The sequence below is a fragment of the Harpia harpyja genome, chromosome 10, assembly GCF_026419915.1.
Source record: "Harpia harpyja isolate bHarHar1 chromosome 10, bHarHar1 primary haplotype, whole genome shotgun sequence".
Classification (NCBI taxonomy): Eukaryota; Metazoa; Chordata; class Aves; order Accipitriformes; family Accipitridae; genus Harpia; species Harpia harpyja.
The window spans coordinates 6245806-6265750 of NC_068949.1; the positions used below are offsets into that span (position 1 = coordinate 6245806).

Consider the following 19945-nt stretch of genomic DNA (forward strand, 5'->3'; position numbering starts at 1 on the left):
GAAAAAAACCCAAAGGACACAGAGATGGTGCCATTTTTTTTCCATCATAGTGAACAACACAGGATGGAGTAACCTTTCAGCTATAATTTTTTTCCCCCTTAAGACAGCATTAACAGCAGAAGGCTGAAGGAGGAGTAGTGGAGATGTTCTGTCTCCATAGATGAAATCTGACCAACTCTTTCAAAGACTGAAGTTTTACATAAATGTTGCATTTATCTCAGCTATCATTTCAAAAGCAGAAAGGCTGAACTGCTAGGAGAACCATAAGCATAAAAGACTGAGCTTCACGCCTCTAAAACAGCATGTGCTTAAGACAGAATTATTTTTTTTTTAGTATTTAAACATGCTGTAGGCAGAATGCCTTACTCGTTGTTGGTCTTTTGGTTTTTTTATCATCCTGCTGGGCTTGCACTGTGATGGAAAAGTCGTTCTCGCATATACAACGCACAGCAGAAAAATGACCGGTTGAAGTACAAAAGATTTCAAACCATCCCTAATACAACTCAGCAAACCAAAAGAAATTGAGTATTCCAAGATGCAAGTCAAACTTCCAGATTCACACTGTTCAATACAGACATTGCAAACACTTCAATAACTTCTAGTACAAACGTATTACTACCGATCTAGAAAATATAAAAGCTCTGGGAACACATTCTGATGGTCAAAGTTTTCTACCACCATTTTAGCAATAAGTATAAACAATGGCTTTGCCTTCCTAGCTACATTGTCCAAGTTCAAGTATAATGAAGCACTCATTTTAATAACAAAACACCCCACATTTACTCAGCTTACAATCTGAAGTGAACAAGGATATTTTAAGATGAATAGAGTCACTCTCCATCAAGCTTTTGTTTCAAAAGTCATCATTACATCATGGAGAAAACCGTAGCACAGAAGTGACACTTTCCCATACGTGACCAACTTAAGCCATTTGGGTCAGTAAGGCAGCAAGCATGAAGACAACAATATTCTGCTGGTAGGAATAAAAGCTCCTACTGTGCACACTTGCCACCCACACCCCAAATTCCAGTTTGGCATTCATTACAGTAAAAAAAAACCAAATATTTTTGTTGTCTTAAAAATGTATTTTATGATGACAAATGTCCCAGCCACAAGTCACTTTTCTTTCATATGCAAGGTACAGAGAAAAACATTAGTCATGCATTTTTATTTTTGGATACCCAAGAAGAATGTATAGTAGGAAATCAAAGTTTTTCTGCTTTTAATCTACTTTGTAAGAAAAGATTGCCCCTCTCCAGCACTACTGGCTTTTCACATGCATAGTCTGAAGCAACTGAAGTGTCAGTTAATGGAAAAGTTAGCTTCAAGTGTGAGAAGTTTACTGTAACATTCTGATATTGCAAATACACCACCTTAACTGAAGTGTTTGACATTCAAACACTTGTGGTATTTCCTCCATAAATGAATATAGAGATAGCATGTCATTAAACTAGTTGAAATCCTATATAAAAAAATGGGCATAGCATGCTAAATAAATTAGGCTAAAGCTAGCATAAAAATTAATTGCAACACAGTTCTAAGTAGTATGTGATGCATGGCTTTGTTTTCCCTTTTGTCTACAAGACACATGCACACTTAATATTTTGATTCTCTAATGTTAGAACAAGCACTTTAAGGATATGCATGATTTTGAAAAAAAATAGCCAAGACAAGTAGTAGAAAATGCATTTTATTTATATGGAAAAGGCTACATTTAGATTTGTAAAAGGTCTGTGATAGTGTTATGTTGCCCACATGTCAAAAATCAGTTGTGAATAGCAACAAAACGATTATGTATCCTTCTACATAGCAGTGCAATTAGTTCACATTGCAATAAAATTAAGTCAAGTATGCAACAGAATCAAAAACAAGTGTTTCTCCATAATTAGCATACAAAGAATTACAGTGCAAAGATCATTTTAGGTTTTAAGAAATCTGCAGTCAGTTTTTAGAATATCCTAACGGGTGGGATACTCCAGTTACTTCATTACTAGCAGTTGTATCTTGTCATTACTGTGCACAAGCAAGTAAGTCTAAAATGAAATGACTTACATGGTAAATAAAATATTTAGTCTATACAGTAAAAAAAATACAAATTATATAAGTGAACTAACAAAATGAAATTTGAACACACTTATGAAACGGACAACGTACTTTAAGGACACACATACAGTATTCATCATGTAAAAACAGCTACTTTTCCAGCAAAAAGAATTTGGTTGCTTTACAACTGCATTATGGATCTCGTAGTCTGAAGATGTAGAAGTCCAACTCTTAAAAACCATAATAAATGTCTTCTGCAAAGCATACAAAGAGGATAAATATTCTTATCACAGTCATAAGGTTATTTTTGGAAGTTTGTTCTCCTTTGCTCCAGAAACACACTTACACGGGTGAAAAAAATTCAAGGGGCATCATGATACATTGAAACAGTAAACTGTGCTCCATTTCCTTCTAATTTTGAAAAAACCCTAGAATTTACAGTACTCTGTGGTATATGAAAAAGTCTTCACAAGTTTACATTGCATATTTCTGAGTCCATTCTCTTGCATGTCTGTTGTATCTGTACGTGCAGAAAGAAGGCATTACAGTGAAGAGCTGTTAGTGATACATTGACAATGGCCACATATTTACTTAATACAGATGTTATTGAGCTTTTCACCTCTTAGCATTAATTCAAATAACATTAAAATAGTCTAAAAGCCAAGAAACGTATATCCACTGTACATTCTGTTTCTAAGGTTACCTATCAAAGCTATTTAGACTCAAACTCAAGACCAATCTCACAGGTTTGTATCAAAATGCATATCATTATGCATACTTAATTTGCATTTCACAAGTGGTTCCCTTATTTGTACCTTCACAGGAATTTGTTGTCAATTATTCCTAAATGTGTATGCTATTAACAGTCTGACAAAGTTCATGCATTTTAGTTGCATATAATTCAGTATAGTTAACTGGGTTTGGAAAGGGTGGGGCTAAAAGGCACAGTGATTTTTTTATCTCCATTCTGCACTTCCATCTGCATTTCAGAACTTGAAAGGAAAATTTTCTGAAAAGCATTTTTGACTAGATTTTAAGTCTTGGGTCTTTTCCTTCTGGTATGAAGCTGATTAACACTCCCAAAGGTAAATGTCCTTAGAGAGTCAACAACTTCCCCTCTGGTCCTTACATTTGTTACATAGAATCATAGAATCATTTCGGTCCACTCTTCAGACTAGATTCACTTTCTTCTGGGTTCTCCAGAGAAAACGCTGACAAGTTTTAAATCCGTTTCTTAAGATAAGTATAGCAACTCATGTACTAATTGGTTTTCTTCTTAAGAATATGCTACCATACAAGTCTTCAGATTTTTACTTATACTAATACACCCACAGATAAATGCTCAGGGGTAACCGGCCATATCTTCCATTTCCTAAATCCAAGATGAGATTAAAAAAATTTAATAGGTGAACAGCATAAGAAGATAAAGCTATAGTCAAGACTATAGGTTCTCTCACTTTCTCTAGCAATGATTAAACTTTGAGTTTTGGAGATAGAGAAATATCCCTTATTCACTTCCTTCACAAACAGGAGGCACAATAGCTGTAATCGCTATTAAGGTAGTGGGTAGACAAAAGCTGAGACACAAATGGGGAGCAGCCAAGGCACAAGATCCTCAACTTGAACACTATCTGCTTTGCAGTACAAGCTACAGAGTTCAAGAAGTGGGGTACATGATTTGATTGCATCAGACATCGAACTGTCAGAAAAGGGCCATTTTAATAATTCTTACTCTAGGGAGAGAAATACTAGACCATAGACTTCCATGTAACTTCTACATCACTTCTGTTCTATCCAGTCCTCAAGGTAAAAACAATACTCAAATCCTCATGGACCTGGATGTGTGATGAACCACAGGCCATCAGCATGCATTGCAAGGAGTCTTCAATGGCTCAGTACAAAAAAAAATAGGTACCAAACAATTTCTCAATCAGTTAACCAGAAAGTCAAAAATTCTTTTGGATATCACAAACGTTCCACAAAATCTGAAGCAAAGAGTCTAACAATTAAAATAGTTAACAGCAAGATTACCAAAAAGCAGCTTACGTACCAAGGATAAAAAGCCTGCCCCAAACTAAATCCATAACCTTTTCCACAGCTCGAAGAAGTCAGATAAACAGTGCTGGTTAGGCCTTCTATGAATGTGCTGCACAGCTATGACTATGTAATTTATTGTCAAGGCCACCAGAAAATTTGTGGCAGATTCATTTTGGGGAAGGTTATTCCATTCTTGGCAAATGAGGACTGGATATATTTGGAAAACCTTAGAGTCTCCTACTCCTCGTTACTATCCTAAATTGATCTTGTGTTTCAGTCTGTCTTAATCCCACACACACTCCTAGAAAATCCACAGGTGCTAAAAACCTGTTACAGAAGACAGCTCAGGCCATGCTGATAGACTGTGGACTACATCCTGGATTGTGCTCAAAATGCCTAATAGCGGCAGAGCTCAACAAATCTCCCATTGGTAAGCAAAATAGTATTTCCTTCCTGGATCACTGATTCTGTAACTTTTCCCATGCATAAAGTTTTTAAAGTTTGTAAGCCCAAGAGAAGCAGGTAGCTGATGTATCAGCAGAAAGCAGCAATGATGGAAAAATGTTACACAGGTAGTATTGCCTCCACAGAACCCTGTGGAAATCATGCAGTCTAATCTGTGGAATAAAGGGCCTGAGCTTCCTGCCACCCACAACTGCAACAAACTCTTAAGAAATCAATGCATCACTTTGCTTAGATATCCGCAGATGTCACTATTCAAAGTTTTGGTGCTCAAAGGAATCACTCGAGAGAGGTAGCAGTGTGGAAAGAAACATCACTATGCCAAAGCACCGGGCTTGCTAGTGACCTCTAAATCCCATTATCTTATATTGTGAGGGTTCAGCCGTGTATGTAGTTGTAAGAGAGCATTTCAAAACCCTCCTTAGGAGTGATGTACAACAAGAAGTCAGCAAGCCTTAACACTGAACTTTGGAAAATCCAGGTGGTTCCATACTGTAAGTAAAAGACCCCAGAATAGATGTTCCAGTCAGTATAGTACTTTTACAGTTAAAACTTCTCAAATGGAAATCAGGTTTGGTCCAGAAGCATGTAATACCTCGGTTATGTGCTGTCCATGTTACCTTCCCAAAATCAGAAACTTCCTGCAAGTTCTACAGCTGTTCCAGAAAGTAAAAAAAAAAAAAAAAAGGTTCTTTTTCTCTGTAAGATGCTGCAAATTGCAATGTGACAATGGTTCTTAGCACTAAAAAGAGCTAAATATTAGTCTATCCTACATTTAGAAAATGGTGTCAAAAACATGTTTGTTGTTCACACCTAACATCTTACTAAAGGCACAGGTTTTACAACCAGAGGATCACAGTAGCAACAAATAACTCATATTTGGGAAATGATTTTTCATGCAATGAATATAAAGATGAAACACAAAAGTGTGAACGTTTTATGCAACTAAGTACAAAAAATTAGTAAGTACCCAACAGTTGTGTATGCCTACAGTTTTCTGCTTGCCATTCCACTGATTGATATTTTCAAGATTTAAAAATCTAATCCTGTACAAATCCATGAAAATTATCTTTAAAAGTTAAGATAGAAGGTGCATAGCAGATAACCACCTGCAAGTACCACACACACAATTATGTATATGTTATACTCACTTTTCCTTGTCTGACTTGTAGATCTGTGCAATATCCGGTACTAAAGGATCATCTGGATTAGGATCACAAAGTAAGGAGCATATGGACAATAAAACTAAATAAAAGAGACACTAGATTAAACAAGTTAGTTTGCTTTATTTCTATAATCCTTTAATATATTCCAGTACACTGAAGGAGGGTGGTAGAAGGGAGATTGGGAAGAGAATGCATATTAGTATTAAGCTCTCACATAGCAGTTCTGCTCAGAAATGCTTATACAGCATCATTTTTCTAGGTCCTAAGTAAACAACACCTGATACTAGCCTAGAGAACTTGCAACCCATGGACGTGTACCATTTGTAATGATCTCCCTCCCATGTTTTAACCTATGAACGTTAAACAAACCACAGACTACATAGTTACATATAAATGTTTGATCAAACTAAGCCCTTCCATCTACAATTATTCTTCTCCACTTCTGTGCTGACAGTTATTCTCTCCTTCATATGAACATTTCACTTAATTTGATATAAGTGTGACTTCCATTTTGGGAAAATACTTCATCAGCATTATATGCAGGTATTCACTTATAATTCTATATTCATTTCCTGGGATTGAACCAAGGCTGTTTGATTTTTTTCTAACATTTTCAGTCCATACCTTTCAGGAAATTTCTATTTTTATACTCAGAACTAATATGAATGCAAGAGTACACAGTTAAATAATTCTAAATGTGTTGTGAAAGGGAATTTGATGCTATCATAAGAATCTGCTGTAGAATAGGATTTTCTTCCTTACTTTGTCTTGTTACCAAAGAGCCCGGACTAACACCTGCTTCAGCTGTAGCAAGTTCGACCACTTCATACTGACATATTTCATTTTATTAAGTGCCAAATACACCAGTAATACTAAAAAAACGGGGTTAGAATACTCGGTCACACCAATCAGAGTTGCTATCAGTATGTTGTAATCCTTTGATTCAGTAAAACAAGAACTACAAAGCAGAAACTTCCATGAGCCACTGAGCTGATTTCCAGTTATATGAAATATACAATGTGCAAGCACTTTAAAAGCACATCAAATCAGAACACATAAGACCAGCAGACTGCTCCGCTTTATAACTGAAGGAACGCTCAACAAGTAAAGGCACAGAGAAGTGCTGAAGATCTAAAAACTTAAGAGTTTTCAGTTGTAAATGCCAGCTGCTAAACATGATGTAAGTGCCAACTTTCATTTGCTAAATAGCTTCTAAATAACTAGAAACAAGACAATTGTTGCTCAGCAATAAAACAACCAATTTCTGTGGAAAGTTGACACCAACTACACACAAGAGTAATTCATGTCTTCAGCAACTACTTCAGGAAACTATTAAACTTAGATTTTATTTAGCTTGTGAGATTACTGCATGGGGTCGTCGTGCATGAGCAGAAGTTGCTTTTCCAAGGAGGTATAGCAATTGCACTTGCACAGAGCAATTTCCATCGGACAAAGACTAACAATTTTTAGCTTGCTTGTACACCAAATGCATTGACACTGTTCTGAAAAAAAGATGTGGTTTAGAGAGCTCTCAAGCACATAAGCAAGATGTGATACTGTTTAATCCTGAGTCACAGGAGAACCTTCTGTAATATGACTAAGAGTGTGCCTAAGCATTTTGAAGATGGGCGAGAAAAAACAATGATAGCACTCACATTTTAAGCAGCCTTTGAAGTGACACAAAATGCCTACAACTAAAGAACTGCTTAATTGTAACCTTAATGTTCAAAAAAAATCTACACTGTTCAATGTGAGAAAGTTTAACTACAGGACTAGAATATGTTAATAAATCTTTTACTGATGATTTTGAAAGCAGCTACATTTTAAAATATTCATCTTGCAGAGGAATGCAAACTAGAACAATTTATCTCATTTTAAAATAAAGTGCAATTAAGACCTTAGCCCACACAAGGATGCTCAGGCAACCCAAAGAGCCATCAATAAGCACTCAGGTAAGCCCACACATGTCAGTATCAGGGTTTTCCATTTATATCCAAATTAATTTGATTTTGAAGCTCTGCTCACCAGTTTCTCCTCAGTTCTGCATGCACAGTCAACTACAATACAGAAGTTGCATTTCAGGCTAATTGGACATTTATTATCTTACCCAGCTTGTTTTAGAACATTTCTTTGCCATGCACATAATATTTTATGTAATGTGATGCTCCAAATAAACTGTGCAAGATTTTGGATCACAACAAGAATTCCAATGGAATTTGCCACTTCTGTAACATGCAGGATAAATGCACTGCCACCTTTAGTGCCGTAATACACACAAAAGCACCATGGCAGTGTATGCAATTTCATAAATACATTAGCAAATCTGTGAGTTTACCTTTAGATACAGTCAGAGCTGGTGACCATTGCGATCTCAGGATATCAAGACAAATACTTCCATTACTGTTTATGTTTGGGTGGTATATTTTTGTTGTAAAAGCAATCTGGAATAAAAAAATAAATAAAAACCAAGTAACATCAAATTATGTTTATTACGTTTGGAATCCTTAACATTGTCCTTTCAGGTCCAGTCATACTAGATCTGCCAACACAATTTATTGTACACTTTTGTCTGTTCATCCACTATGAACGTGTATCCTATTGCTGGCCTTTGTGGTTTTAACTTCCAAAATTAAGCCTCAAAGAACTAAGACACAGAAACAAAGCTTTGACCAAAAAAATTGTGTAAGTTTTGAGAGAAAGGACTTACCTTTGGTGGTTTGAAAGGATAGTCTGTTGGAAAGTGTACTGTGAGAAAAAATACTCCCCCTTGATATGCACTATCAGGCTGGGGAAAAAAACAAAACAAACAAAACATATTAATATATTGCAGTTATTTTGGAGCTTCCCTTCTGAACATAGATAACCTCCCAAAGCTGCGAGTATCTTAGAAAATCCATTTTCTCCCCAGTACACAGCCCATACTATGGGCTGTGTACTGGGAAGGCACAGCAGGAAGCGAAACCTCCCACTGGCCTACAGATCTACAGTAGAGCCAACCAGGGCTACTACTCTAGTAGTGCAGTGCAGCTACTGAGTGCTGCCCTTCTTGGGGAAAGAAAGGGAGGGAGCAGTGTTTGACTGGTGGACCTACAAAACTGCTGATCCACCAGCTCCACCGCACCAAGGGGAATACAAAACCCAGAGCAGGTCTTCCAAATCCTGTCTCCGTGCAACACCACAGCTGCTCTGATCTTCCTCCATCCTTAAGCTACAAATATACTTACCTTAAGAAGTGGTTTCTCTTTGCAGATGCAAAGAGTAGGATTTTCCAACATAATTCAGTTGATCATGATGACATCAGGGAGTTTTAAAACACACAACATCTTTGTGACCTGTACAAATCTGTGAACATGCATTTTGTTAGAGAACATGTGCACAGGTTTACGTCCAGGTTGCACACAGTTAATAGATAGAAATAACTTTGTTGCAGTTATCTGTTGAAGAAACCTTTCATTTTTATTAACTAGAAAAGTGAGGGGAAAAGTCTCAGTGCTAAATGACAGAGAGCAGTGCTGCCATTTCCGATTAAGAGAAGGAGAAGAAAACCTTTCTCATTACTCAGTAAGTTTAAAACAGCAACAACGGAACTCAATCTCAGCAAAGCTGCAGAAGATCAAGTTTTTGGGTTTTCTTATGGAAGCAAAGGCAGACTGTTTTTTTAAATAAAATGTTTACCTTGGAAATGAGCAAAAATTGCATTTTTAGAGATGAATATAAGAGGTAAAGTCACAAATGGTCCACCAAGACATGTCGTCTTGCACACTCAAAATGCAGACAGTGTTGCAATGTAAGGCAGGTTATATATAGTATTGCTAAGAAGTCAGCATTAGGTAACATCAGAAGAGATTGCTGCTGTATTTCCAATTACATTTGAAAGGACTGCTTGCACACGTACTAAACGATCTGTCGAAGTTAAAATAAGCTGAAGATGAGACAAGTTCAGTGTCAGACAGCAGGCAAAGTAGTCACACTGTGTTTCATGAGTAAGGTATGTAAAACAAATTGATGATGCCCACAGACAGGAGAAGAGGTTACCTTACTTCCAGACATAGGAAGTGAATTCTGAAGGCAAGCTTTAGTTCTATGCTTCCCTCGGGCCATCAGGAAACATACAGGATGTGTATCCCTATTTCCTTATGTTATCAAGAAAAAGGATTAATATCCTGATGGTGTTCTTTTCTCGTATCTCAGCAGAAATAGCTGAAAAAGGTTGGCAAGAGATGCTCATTCTTATCCTTAACTAGAGAAATCTGAGGAAACCGAAGCAAAGAAAAGAGTATTTTCCACTACAGAATATGAAAGGTGAATTGCAAGCTGGAAGAAAAAATGGGATTTACATTGCTAGTATTTCCCTTACTCAGGTTATCACAGTCATTCAGGACAAAGACATTATTGGTGGCAATCAGCACGTAAGCTTTTGTTAACTCTTAACTTCTCTGCTGTTTTGCCATTCACCTTTAAGCAGCACAGAAGGGCAAGGGTTAGAATGACTTTGTATGTGAAAGAACACTTGTTAAAGAAAAATGGCAAAAGCATTAGTATCCTACAGAAAAACTTGCCACAATCACTTCAGTTGCTGCTGGGCCATTGACAAGTTGGACAACAGACTCCAGCACTGGCAATTCAGTAACTGATCTTTCATTGCGTCAGAGCAGCTGTGCTGCAAATGCAGAAATAGTCTGAAAGCAGACACAATTCCACTTTTCTCTACCATGTGATACTGCATCTTAATGGATTAAGTATTGTCTCAAAATTTCAGCTTGCACAGTGATTCAGCTGACCATATGAACTATAAACTCTTCTTTCCAAATTAGTAAGTCCAAAAGGAAAACACTAGGAATACAAACTCCTTACCATGACATTAATAAACACCCCTTCCCTCAGGTCATGTTGTTCTTTATTCTTTTTGCTAAAACCCTTTTCAGTTTCCCTTTAAAACTTTCTGTTCTTAAGCTTTATTGTCCTTATGTCATCTCCTTGACAAGAGTCATAAATGGAGTCTTTAGAGATCTCCCTCAACCCAAGGAAAGCAGGCTTTTCTCACAAAGAAACCAAAAGTACCCACAACTGCTGGCCTAAAGTTCGCAAAAGCCATCTGTTTTTGCCAGAGCCACATTACAGCCATCAAATAGGCTCTATCTAAAAGCCCCCAAATCACCCTGTGCAACTCCACTCTTGTTTACAGTTACCAACTTTAACACTGGATTACACCCACTCTTCCTCCTTTCAGATGGATGAATCTTCCAGAACTGATCACCTTTGAAAAGCAAGCAAGCTTTTCACTTTGCAGCCCACATCACCAATTCAAACATTGCAGTTGACTGATTAAGCACCCCTAACTTCATGAAGGGGGATGTTTGAACAGTTACAGAAAGAAACTAGTACCAGACTACTAAGAACAACAATACCACCCTAAATCTTTAATCTATACACAGCACAGCTGAATTTGACTGCCATGGTTACAGAAACCCAAATGAATCCTTCTGTAACAAAAAGGGAAACAAGGTCTACTTTCTAATGGGCATGAATTATATACTTACAGGTCCCATAATTGTTGCTTGCCAATGAAACACTGAAAGTCAAAAAGATACAACAATTAAGAGATTTTCTGAGGTTTTTGTAACCGGAAAAAGGTCAGCTGTGACAATGTACTGTGAAGAGCTTACAGTCATCTCCAACAGGTCCGGCAGAACAGTGGGCCGGTGGGTCTCGCTGCAGATCACTTAGTTCCTGTAAGAAACACACACATATTTGAAAGATCTCTACATGAAAATACACACCACTCAGCAGCATCACTTCAACAGTAAGAACACAAACAGGTTTTATTAAATAGACCTGTGATATTTTTAAAGAAATCAATACTTGAAATGCCCATTGATACTGAAAGGGTTTTTTTGCCAGATAAGTCTGCAGCTAAAGACAACATTGTGCTATAAATTAATATCTGAAAGTATTTAAGAGTTATAGCCAAGTTCATAATAAGCTGGATGTACTGAAGTAGACAGAAAAAAAAAATTAAATGAAGGGTTTCTTGATTTGTCTGTAAACTCACTGCTTAATTTAGAAATTTATGTGCTAATCTGACTGTTCCTTTAGCTTTTGATTTGTAATTTACAAAAGCTTCTTGTATTGGCCTAATCTATGTACAGTAGCTGAGTTAAACTAGCTCATAAAATGCTTGCAGTCTGCCTAGAGATGATATATGAACATAACAAAGTTTTCTAAGTAAACTAGAAAATAAAGGAAAAAACATTGGCTCTACACCCTATTTAACATACCTTGATTTAATTCCCTGCATGCTTTTTTTCAAAATGACTACTGAAAAACTCCCAGGAAAGTTGAAATTTAAGAGAAGCATTCAGAGAAGCTTTTGCAGGTCAACTGATCTATTTCTCTTGCAGAAGTCCACACAGTCCCAAATAATTTAAAATTATTATTCAATTACTCAAAACCAGCTCAGCTTTTCATCTGATTTATGATCACTGTATCAAATGCAAAACAAGGCAGGCATTAATGTTGGTTCATTTTCCTTGTTTAATTCAATATACTACTTTTGATGTCTGAAATTTTATTGTACTAATAACAAACAACTTTTTCCAATTCTAAGCTGATAGGAACTGTGCTGCAGTAAGTTTAACAATTATGTGTAAATACTTCCATTGAAATAAGCTAAAAAATATGTGCTAAACCACTGTTCCCAAGTCACTCAATTACTCAACACACACATTTAAGTCAACAATAAACATAAGCAGGTCTGCAAATATCTCCTTTAGTTTAGCTTAAGGAATAACAGTGAAAACATTTCTACTCAAAAATCATTAGTCAAGACAACTACTTCCAAAATCAAGGTTTAAATTGGAACTAAGTTTAACTCAGGTGTAGAATTTGTGTACGTAGTGTGATCAGACCTTATGTAAATTTGAAGGGTTTAAACTCTGCACTTCTTAACTGCTGTGATATATTTATCCATTTATGACATCCAGTAAACATTTCAACTCACACACTACTCTCTTCAAGGGACCCAATTTACCATGCATGTGGCACCTAAATTCAGGCACACTTCTTACAGGTCCATACTCGGACCTTAATTCAAAGAAAGGCACTGCAACGTATCTTCGTCCAGTTAATATAGTAATGTTACTACTTGCTCTGAAGTCATTCCTCACAGTCCTTGCGATTTAAAACAAAAGAGACAGTTCTTTCATATAGTGAAATAGCTCAGGTTGCCAACTAGTGTTACCTGTCTGCCCTTAACTTTATTCTGTTGGTGAAATTGTATACTAGTCCAGAAACAACACTCTTGGACTAGACTTTGACTAATAAAGGCAATAGCAAAACACTTTAAAAGCACAGTTCCCTTTTTAATCAGAGGATTCAAATTTCACCAAGGGAGTGATACAGAGAACTAGTAATCCATGCAAAGCCAAGTCATTGCCAGTACACGAAGGGAGTCAACAAGTCTCAAGTTTCCAGGAGTCACGGGAGTTGTAACAACCATTACCAGCAGCAGAGCTGTTACAGCCACTGTCTATTCTAATTTGCAACTCAAGATCTAACCCAACAAGAGAAGATTAGGTCTTGTACACACACTTAAAAAAAACCAGCTAGATGACACTGTTAGCCAAAACAGAGAATTCAAAGCCTAAAAATCATGCATTTTATAGCAGTCATTGCTGACTACTAAATCAAAGGCAATGATGGGAAAAATAAGTAGCTTAAACTCTTCTGAAAGTCTCTAAAATATATGCAAACATTCCTATATGCATACACAAACTGCTAGGCAAGCACTTAATTTTGGAGTCACAAGTCTATAACAGCACGCTCATTTGCTAGATGCTTTCCTCAAGATCTTTACATACCCCAAACCCACACAAATTGGTTTTCTTTCATATGTACACACATACTTCAGAACTGGCAGGAACTGGGGAAGGCTCCTTAGGTATACACTTTCAATTTGTTTCAGCCAAAGGCACTGAAATTTGTCCATGATAAAAACCCCCATGTTTTTACTCATACCTTGATGAGACCCAGAACTACTAACTCTTGTTATTAATATTTCCCTAATAGTGATGAAGAAAAAGGTCTCTTCAACTGACTTCACTGAATGAGAGCAATGTTCACAGATGCATTCAGAGAGCTTCTGCAGCTAGGAAACAAAGCCAGATCAAACTTCAAAATTGTAATAGAGCAAATTCAAGCCATATTTTCCTATCATAAGAAATAATGTACTGAAGCTAATGTGGTTTAAAAATACAAATGGTAACATGAACAAACTTTGTAAATTGACAGTGTTTACAGTTTGAGCCTTTACATACAGAAGGTCAGATCAAGCCGTGATAAAAAAACAAAGAACTATTCAACTTCATATTGTTAATTATGCTGTTTAAGCTTCATATTCAAAGCAAAATTATCTGCAGAGCTGTAAGATTTAGGCTTCAAGCTTTCCTACATCTTTTGAAATGGTGCAAGGAGATAGTCAGAATGTCCCCGAGTCAGACTGACTTCCCAGTGTCCAGAACCAAACACTGCAGAACAGTTGTGATGATTCTCTAGAGTAAGTATGTGTAAAAAAACCTGCTTCATGAATTTACATATTCACAAAAGAATGAGAAGTTGAATACAAGAATTCTCTATACAAAGCAGCAAAGATGCTCTTCACAAGAAGCCCAAAACCTTGCTTTGTCAAGGGACAAGGCTGAAGAGTTACAAAGCACAATGTGCTGAAACCTCATTAAGAAGTGCAAGAGAACTGTATGTAAGGCATTACGCAGTCAACACTAAAGACTTCCCGTAATTTTAAGTTAATTGGTTCCAGCAGCTTTGTCCATGTTTTATGGATTGTCACCATGTAGCTGCAAGATGCAGGTCAGGTTACTTCAAGGCCTTGTCTATACCAATATTTTTAGTCACTGGTATAGAAAACGCTGGTGCAAGACTTTGATGTACATAGGCTAACAAACAGGATCTATAACTCAAAGCAGTGCAGATTCAGTTTCTAAAGTGCACATCGGTGCAACATCTTTTATGAGAATACACAAAACCAAAATTTTGTCTGCAAGAGATGCAAACAGAATTATCAGTTATTTCAAGCACTGGTGAATGTCACGGCATAAAAGCATCTATCAAGAGCCCTAACACATGCCACACTATTGCAGTCCAGCCAGGATAAAGTTGGACAGAGAAAACAACTAAGCTGAGGACAGTGGTAGGAATAAATCTTCTAATCCTCTCAAACATAGAAAATATTAGAGAGTAGAATAGAATACTGTTAATTCTATGCCTCTAACTGGTTGCAATGAATGGGTGCTACAGCAAACTATTTCCCCTGTTTGTAACTACCGAGAAGCAGCCAAGCACAAAAGTAAGCAGGATCTGTGACCAGATATAGCTAATAAAGGAATATTAGCATAATGCTACAAACGCTAAGCAACAATTACTGGAGATGGACACAGCAAAGCCTCCAAATTACCACCTTTCATTGCACCACACGCTGTAGAATAGCTCTGTGGGCAGCATGAAGCAAAAATTTAAAAATCAAGTTTAACAGATGTAAAACACACGCTATGGTAAGCTATAAATGCTGGAAATATTTCTGAATGTGCAGACTAGTACTCATTGTCAAAGTATAATACAGGATGTATTTCATAAAAGTATAAAGTTGGTGAAGACTGGAAGGCCAGTTTAACACTTACACGCTTCATTAGCAGTCAGGCTTCTCTCCTAAAAAGCTACTGGAACAAGACTGTAGAGGATACTTTGATAACAAGGACATAAATATTCTCAGCACAGTACTCATGGACACTCAATGGCTATGAGCATGAGTAGTAAAAAAAAAGCCCTAAAAATATCTCCTCTTTTTCAGTTAAAAAAAAAAAGAGTCAGAAATGCAGACTATCAGAATACCAAAAAAAATGCAGTCAGCATCACTAAAAGCTATTTTAATTCTCTAAGTGACACAAAACCACAATCAGAGCCCTTTTCCATGCTGTTGTTTAGAATACAGGTTTTTATATTTGCCAGCTATGTTCTTCATTTCTTGCACAAAATGCACTGTAGACCACAGACTCACTTCCTACCAACTCCATGCATACACTGCTGCTATTATATTAATGCTGTTTGGAACCATCTGTCAAAAAAAAACCCCAGCAGTTATACTTAGGCTAGTTAAAGGATTCTCTGTTCTTCATAAATTTGGTAAATGTAAAGCAAATATTTATCTTACTATTTTGCTATATAAAGGTAAGTCTTAGGAATAAAGTATATATTCTATTTTTATACATTGTTTTAATGCAAAAAATATTGTTGTGATATCACAGCTGATGTTTTGAAAGCTAATTAAAACATTTTATATTACAGATCCACAAAAGAAGTTTCCTCAGTATGGTTATTACCATCCAAAGACAGCACGTGACTCAACAGTTTAAACTCTAAACCTAAACTACAAATATTGATAAAATTTTATTTACTTGAGTAGATTTACAGTAAGAAGTTATTTTCAACATAAATATTCAAGTCCATATGCTCTGTTAGTCTACGCATATACGAAACACATACTGAAACAAACAGACATTTAGTTCATTGACATATCTAAATGTTTGAATGCTTCTATTCTTACTGAGTCGTAGGAGAAAAACAATCAAGCACTATGTACAAACAAGATAAAAAACAACAGCTATTTCTCTCTTTAACTGGTTTCAAAATCTCTTCTGCACTCTCTTCTAAGTCCAATTTTTTTTATGCCTATAACAAAAGTAAATACCAGTTTTGTACTTTAAAACAGCCTGAGCCATTAACAAGCACATCATCAAGCCCCCATTAACACTAGAGGAGCACCCAAAAGTACAGGATTTATGATGAAAACAATCTCCTCAACTGCAATACTGAACTAACAGGACAGCAAACTCACAATTAGATATGTAAAAAAAGAATTCAGAACAGGAATCTCAGAAAAATGGTTCTGCATAGGACACATGGGCAGAACTGACCTATGCACTAACTTGCATAACCTGACAGCCTGAACTATTTTCTACCTTGCAGAAAAGCCACGGTGTCTCAATTTCCAGAGGTGGTAACAATAGTCGTCTTTGCACAATATCCCTTCCCAACTAAAACCTACACTATTTGTTTTGTTTTCATAATTTGCAACATCTGGAATTTACAATGCCCATAAAAACATGTGCTATTCTTTCACTGGTGCATCACAGACTACAGAGAAGCAGCTCCTGCCCCAAGGAACATCTATTCTACATCGCACACAGAGCGCAGCCTGAAGTTTTTGACAGAGAGGAACGTAGTGCCTCTCTGATGCAATGGCAAAGCAAAGCACTGACAAGGTAAACTAACACAGGCTCCTCAGCTTAAGATGAATAAGAATCCCCTGTCTGAGATTCTCTGAGGAACTCGGAGATGAATTTGTCATGGAGGCGGCACTGACAGCTGTGCTTGCGCAGCAGGGCTTCACGTCCTCACTGCTCTTCCACTTGCAGCACTAAGCTGAACATACTTTCATGTGCAGCAATCAGCTTGTTCATTGATTATTCAGTTGCTCATTTTTTAAGGCAGCTCCCAAGTACAATACATCTTTCCATTACTATAGTCTTGAAGTCCACACGCTGTCCTCCTTTGAGGAGTCCCTCAAGGCTGATCAACAAAAGACCGGATGCAATGACACAGATCACAATGGCAATACTATTTAGAAATTGGAGTCCCAACTGGTATGAGACAAAATATGCTTACTAACATTTCTACATATTACTGCTTTTCTTCCTTTGTAGGTGCTATCATCCTGAACACAGGAATTATCAAAATTATTGTGAACAAACACTCAAGCTTGCCACCAAAACCCCTTAGCTGTGTTACAAGTACAATTCTGAACCACCAAAGCTTAACTTCAGACAGTATGTCTAGACTGACAAGCTCCCATGTAATACCATTGTGTTTTCTGGCAGCACTTTGTTCTCCAAAGAGTTCCTCTAAGCACTTTGTGAAACTATGAAGTCCTTACAGCATTTCCTCTACTCCAGATCTTATCCCATCCTACCCTTGAGACACAACATAGCTATCAACCTTTACAGCCAGCCTGAAATATCAGGAAGTTAGATGGGATAAACACACCATCACACAAATACATTTCATCTAGCATTAAACTTCCAGTTTCGTAATTTTCAGGAAAGCTCTACATAGTACAATGACATCAAGATAGTTTGTCTTTTTTAACTTCTCCCCTTCATTTTAACTTTCTATTTGAAACAATCCTATTTCCTTGCCACTTTCCTCTTCTACTGCTCCGGAGGCAGACTGCTGGCCAAATCCCTCTAGTAGTACTTTCTTCTTCCCCAAGAAAGGCAGCAGATAGTGATGAGGGTAGTTAATCAAAAAAAGAAAACTAGCAATAGTCATTTCTGCAGCAAAATAGAAGCAGGAGGTAACTAGTTCTGAATGTAATCTCAACTCTTCTGGTAGGTCCTTCCCCAATGTCTCTTCATGTTTTTGATAGAAGTTTTTGCATAATCAGGAAATCTTACCCTACCATGAAGTCGGCATCCTGGTAAGCTTTTCTTCATTTTTGAAGAGTAGAAACAGAATCTATTAAGGCTAACAGGATGAAAGATACTGTTTCTTAAATAGCCTACCCATAATTTCACATCTATCGAACACAAAGTTTTTAAATGCCCCACTAAAGAAAATTGTGGGTTTCCAATATGTATGGAAGTCTCTAAAGCAGGAAGAAAAGTTACGCAGTGAATGCGATAGGAGAAAAATAGAGAGAACAATCCTATTCTAGCAGGACCTCATTTGGAAGGCCACAAACTACCACTCCATCTCAAAAATACCAGAAGACCACCAGATGTTCCACTTTGTCTGTTCACCTTAGCAGAACGAAACTGAACAAGAGGAAAGAGAAGGTATTCAGAACAATCCTTTTCTTATAAACACAAGAGTAAGGAGATGTTCAAGAAAAGGTGGGAAATTAAAAAGGCAACAAAAGGCAAAGCATTCCCATAATATGCAGAAGCATGACGAAGTAGAGAAAAATCACTGTAGTTATCTATTAATATTTGATATAAGGTTCAAATGCACCATTCACAACAAATGCGTGATATGAAGCAACAAAAATCTCCCTTAATTGCACTACCTGTAAAGGCATAATGAGATTTGTAGCATGAGACATGACTACTGACTTCTAGTAGAAATCCATCCAAATAACTTTATATCTATTGTAGGGTATCCCAAATCTGCTCACTGCAGGGTTAACTGGTCATTATAGAATTCTATTTCTGTAATACCAACATTTTCCAACAGCAAAAGGGAATCCAGAACAAGAAATTACAGCACAGTCACAGAACCAGGATAGCACAAACGCTGACTAAACATGGTGCATCAAGAGCAACAAAATACCATGTATTCTATAACACGGCCAATGCACTAACATTAACTCAACTTCTATGTTTACTATCCATAATGCTTTTTTTGTCTGTACTGTACAGTGACCAGTTAGGTCTTGCCAAACAAAAGGAATCTAGACGTTTACTTCACAATTAAAACCTGACCATTCACAAATACTGTCCAAAAACTCTACAACTGGGGTACATTCAAAGGTCATGTCAAGTACTGGGCTGACGGCACTTCCTAATGTGGAAAAAAAACTCATGCACAGAGCTGACCAAGCTGTGCCACAACAGGAGCGCAGTATTTTGGCAACAGATGTTTTACTTACACCTCTACTAAAGATAACCCGTTAACACAACGTCGCCCTTCACCCAGTACTTTCACAATCACACGCTCGGGAAATATCGCAGATGTTTTATTAACGACAGTTTAAAGCACTGACTCGGGGGGGGGGGGGCTTCAAGAAGGTGAAGAGTCCCGACACCGCAAGGAGACCGACAGGAGCCACCCTTTTTCCACCTCACCACCAGGACAGCCGCGCCCCGCACCAGCCTGGGCCCCTCCGCCCCCTCAGGCGACCCCGCTGAGCCGCGGCCCGGCCCGGCCCGGCGCCACCCCCGGGCAGCAGGGGAACGGAGGGCCCTCCCCGCCCCCCTTCCCGCGGCTCAGCCCCACTCACTTTCTGTATCCGCTTCAGCGCCATGGGACAGCAAAGCGGGGCGGGCGGCAGCGGCGGCGGCGGCGGGAGCGCGGCCGGGGCGGGCGGAGGAAGAGCGGGCGGGTAACGGCATCCGCGCGCGCCGCGGAGGCGGGGGTGGGGAGGCGCGCGGGGAGGGCGGGTAGAGGGA

The 19945-nt window shown here is 37.8% G+C and overlaps 1 protein-coding gene across 2 annotated transcripts; it reads right to left on the reverse strand.

The window, feature by feature from the left end:
* Window positions 1-1674: 1674 nt before the first annotated feature.
* Window positions 1675-19911, reverse strand: UBE2D1 (ubiquitin conjugating enzyme E2 D1). 2 transcript variants are annotated; one of them, XM_052799146.1, is made up of 7 exons: window positions 19777-19911; window positions 11375-11438; window positions 11249-11280; window positions 8416-8493; window positions 8044-8149; window positions 5694-5787; window positions 1675-2563 (listed from the first exon to the last, which is right to left on the reverse strand). In XM_052799146.1, the coding sequence occupies exons 1-7, from the start codon at window positions 19798-19800 to the stop codon at window positions 2518-2520; spliced, it is 444 nt and encodes a 147-aa protein (XP_052655106.1). In that variant the 5' UTR covers window positions 19801-19911; the 3' UTR covers window positions 1675-2517. The 2 variants fall into 2 exon arrangements, with proteins under 2 accessions (XP_052655106.1, XP_052655107.1); XM_052799147.1 differs by lacking the exon at window positions 19777-19911 and adding an exon at window positions 8933-9050.
* Window positions 19912-19945: the final 34 nt, after the last annotated feature.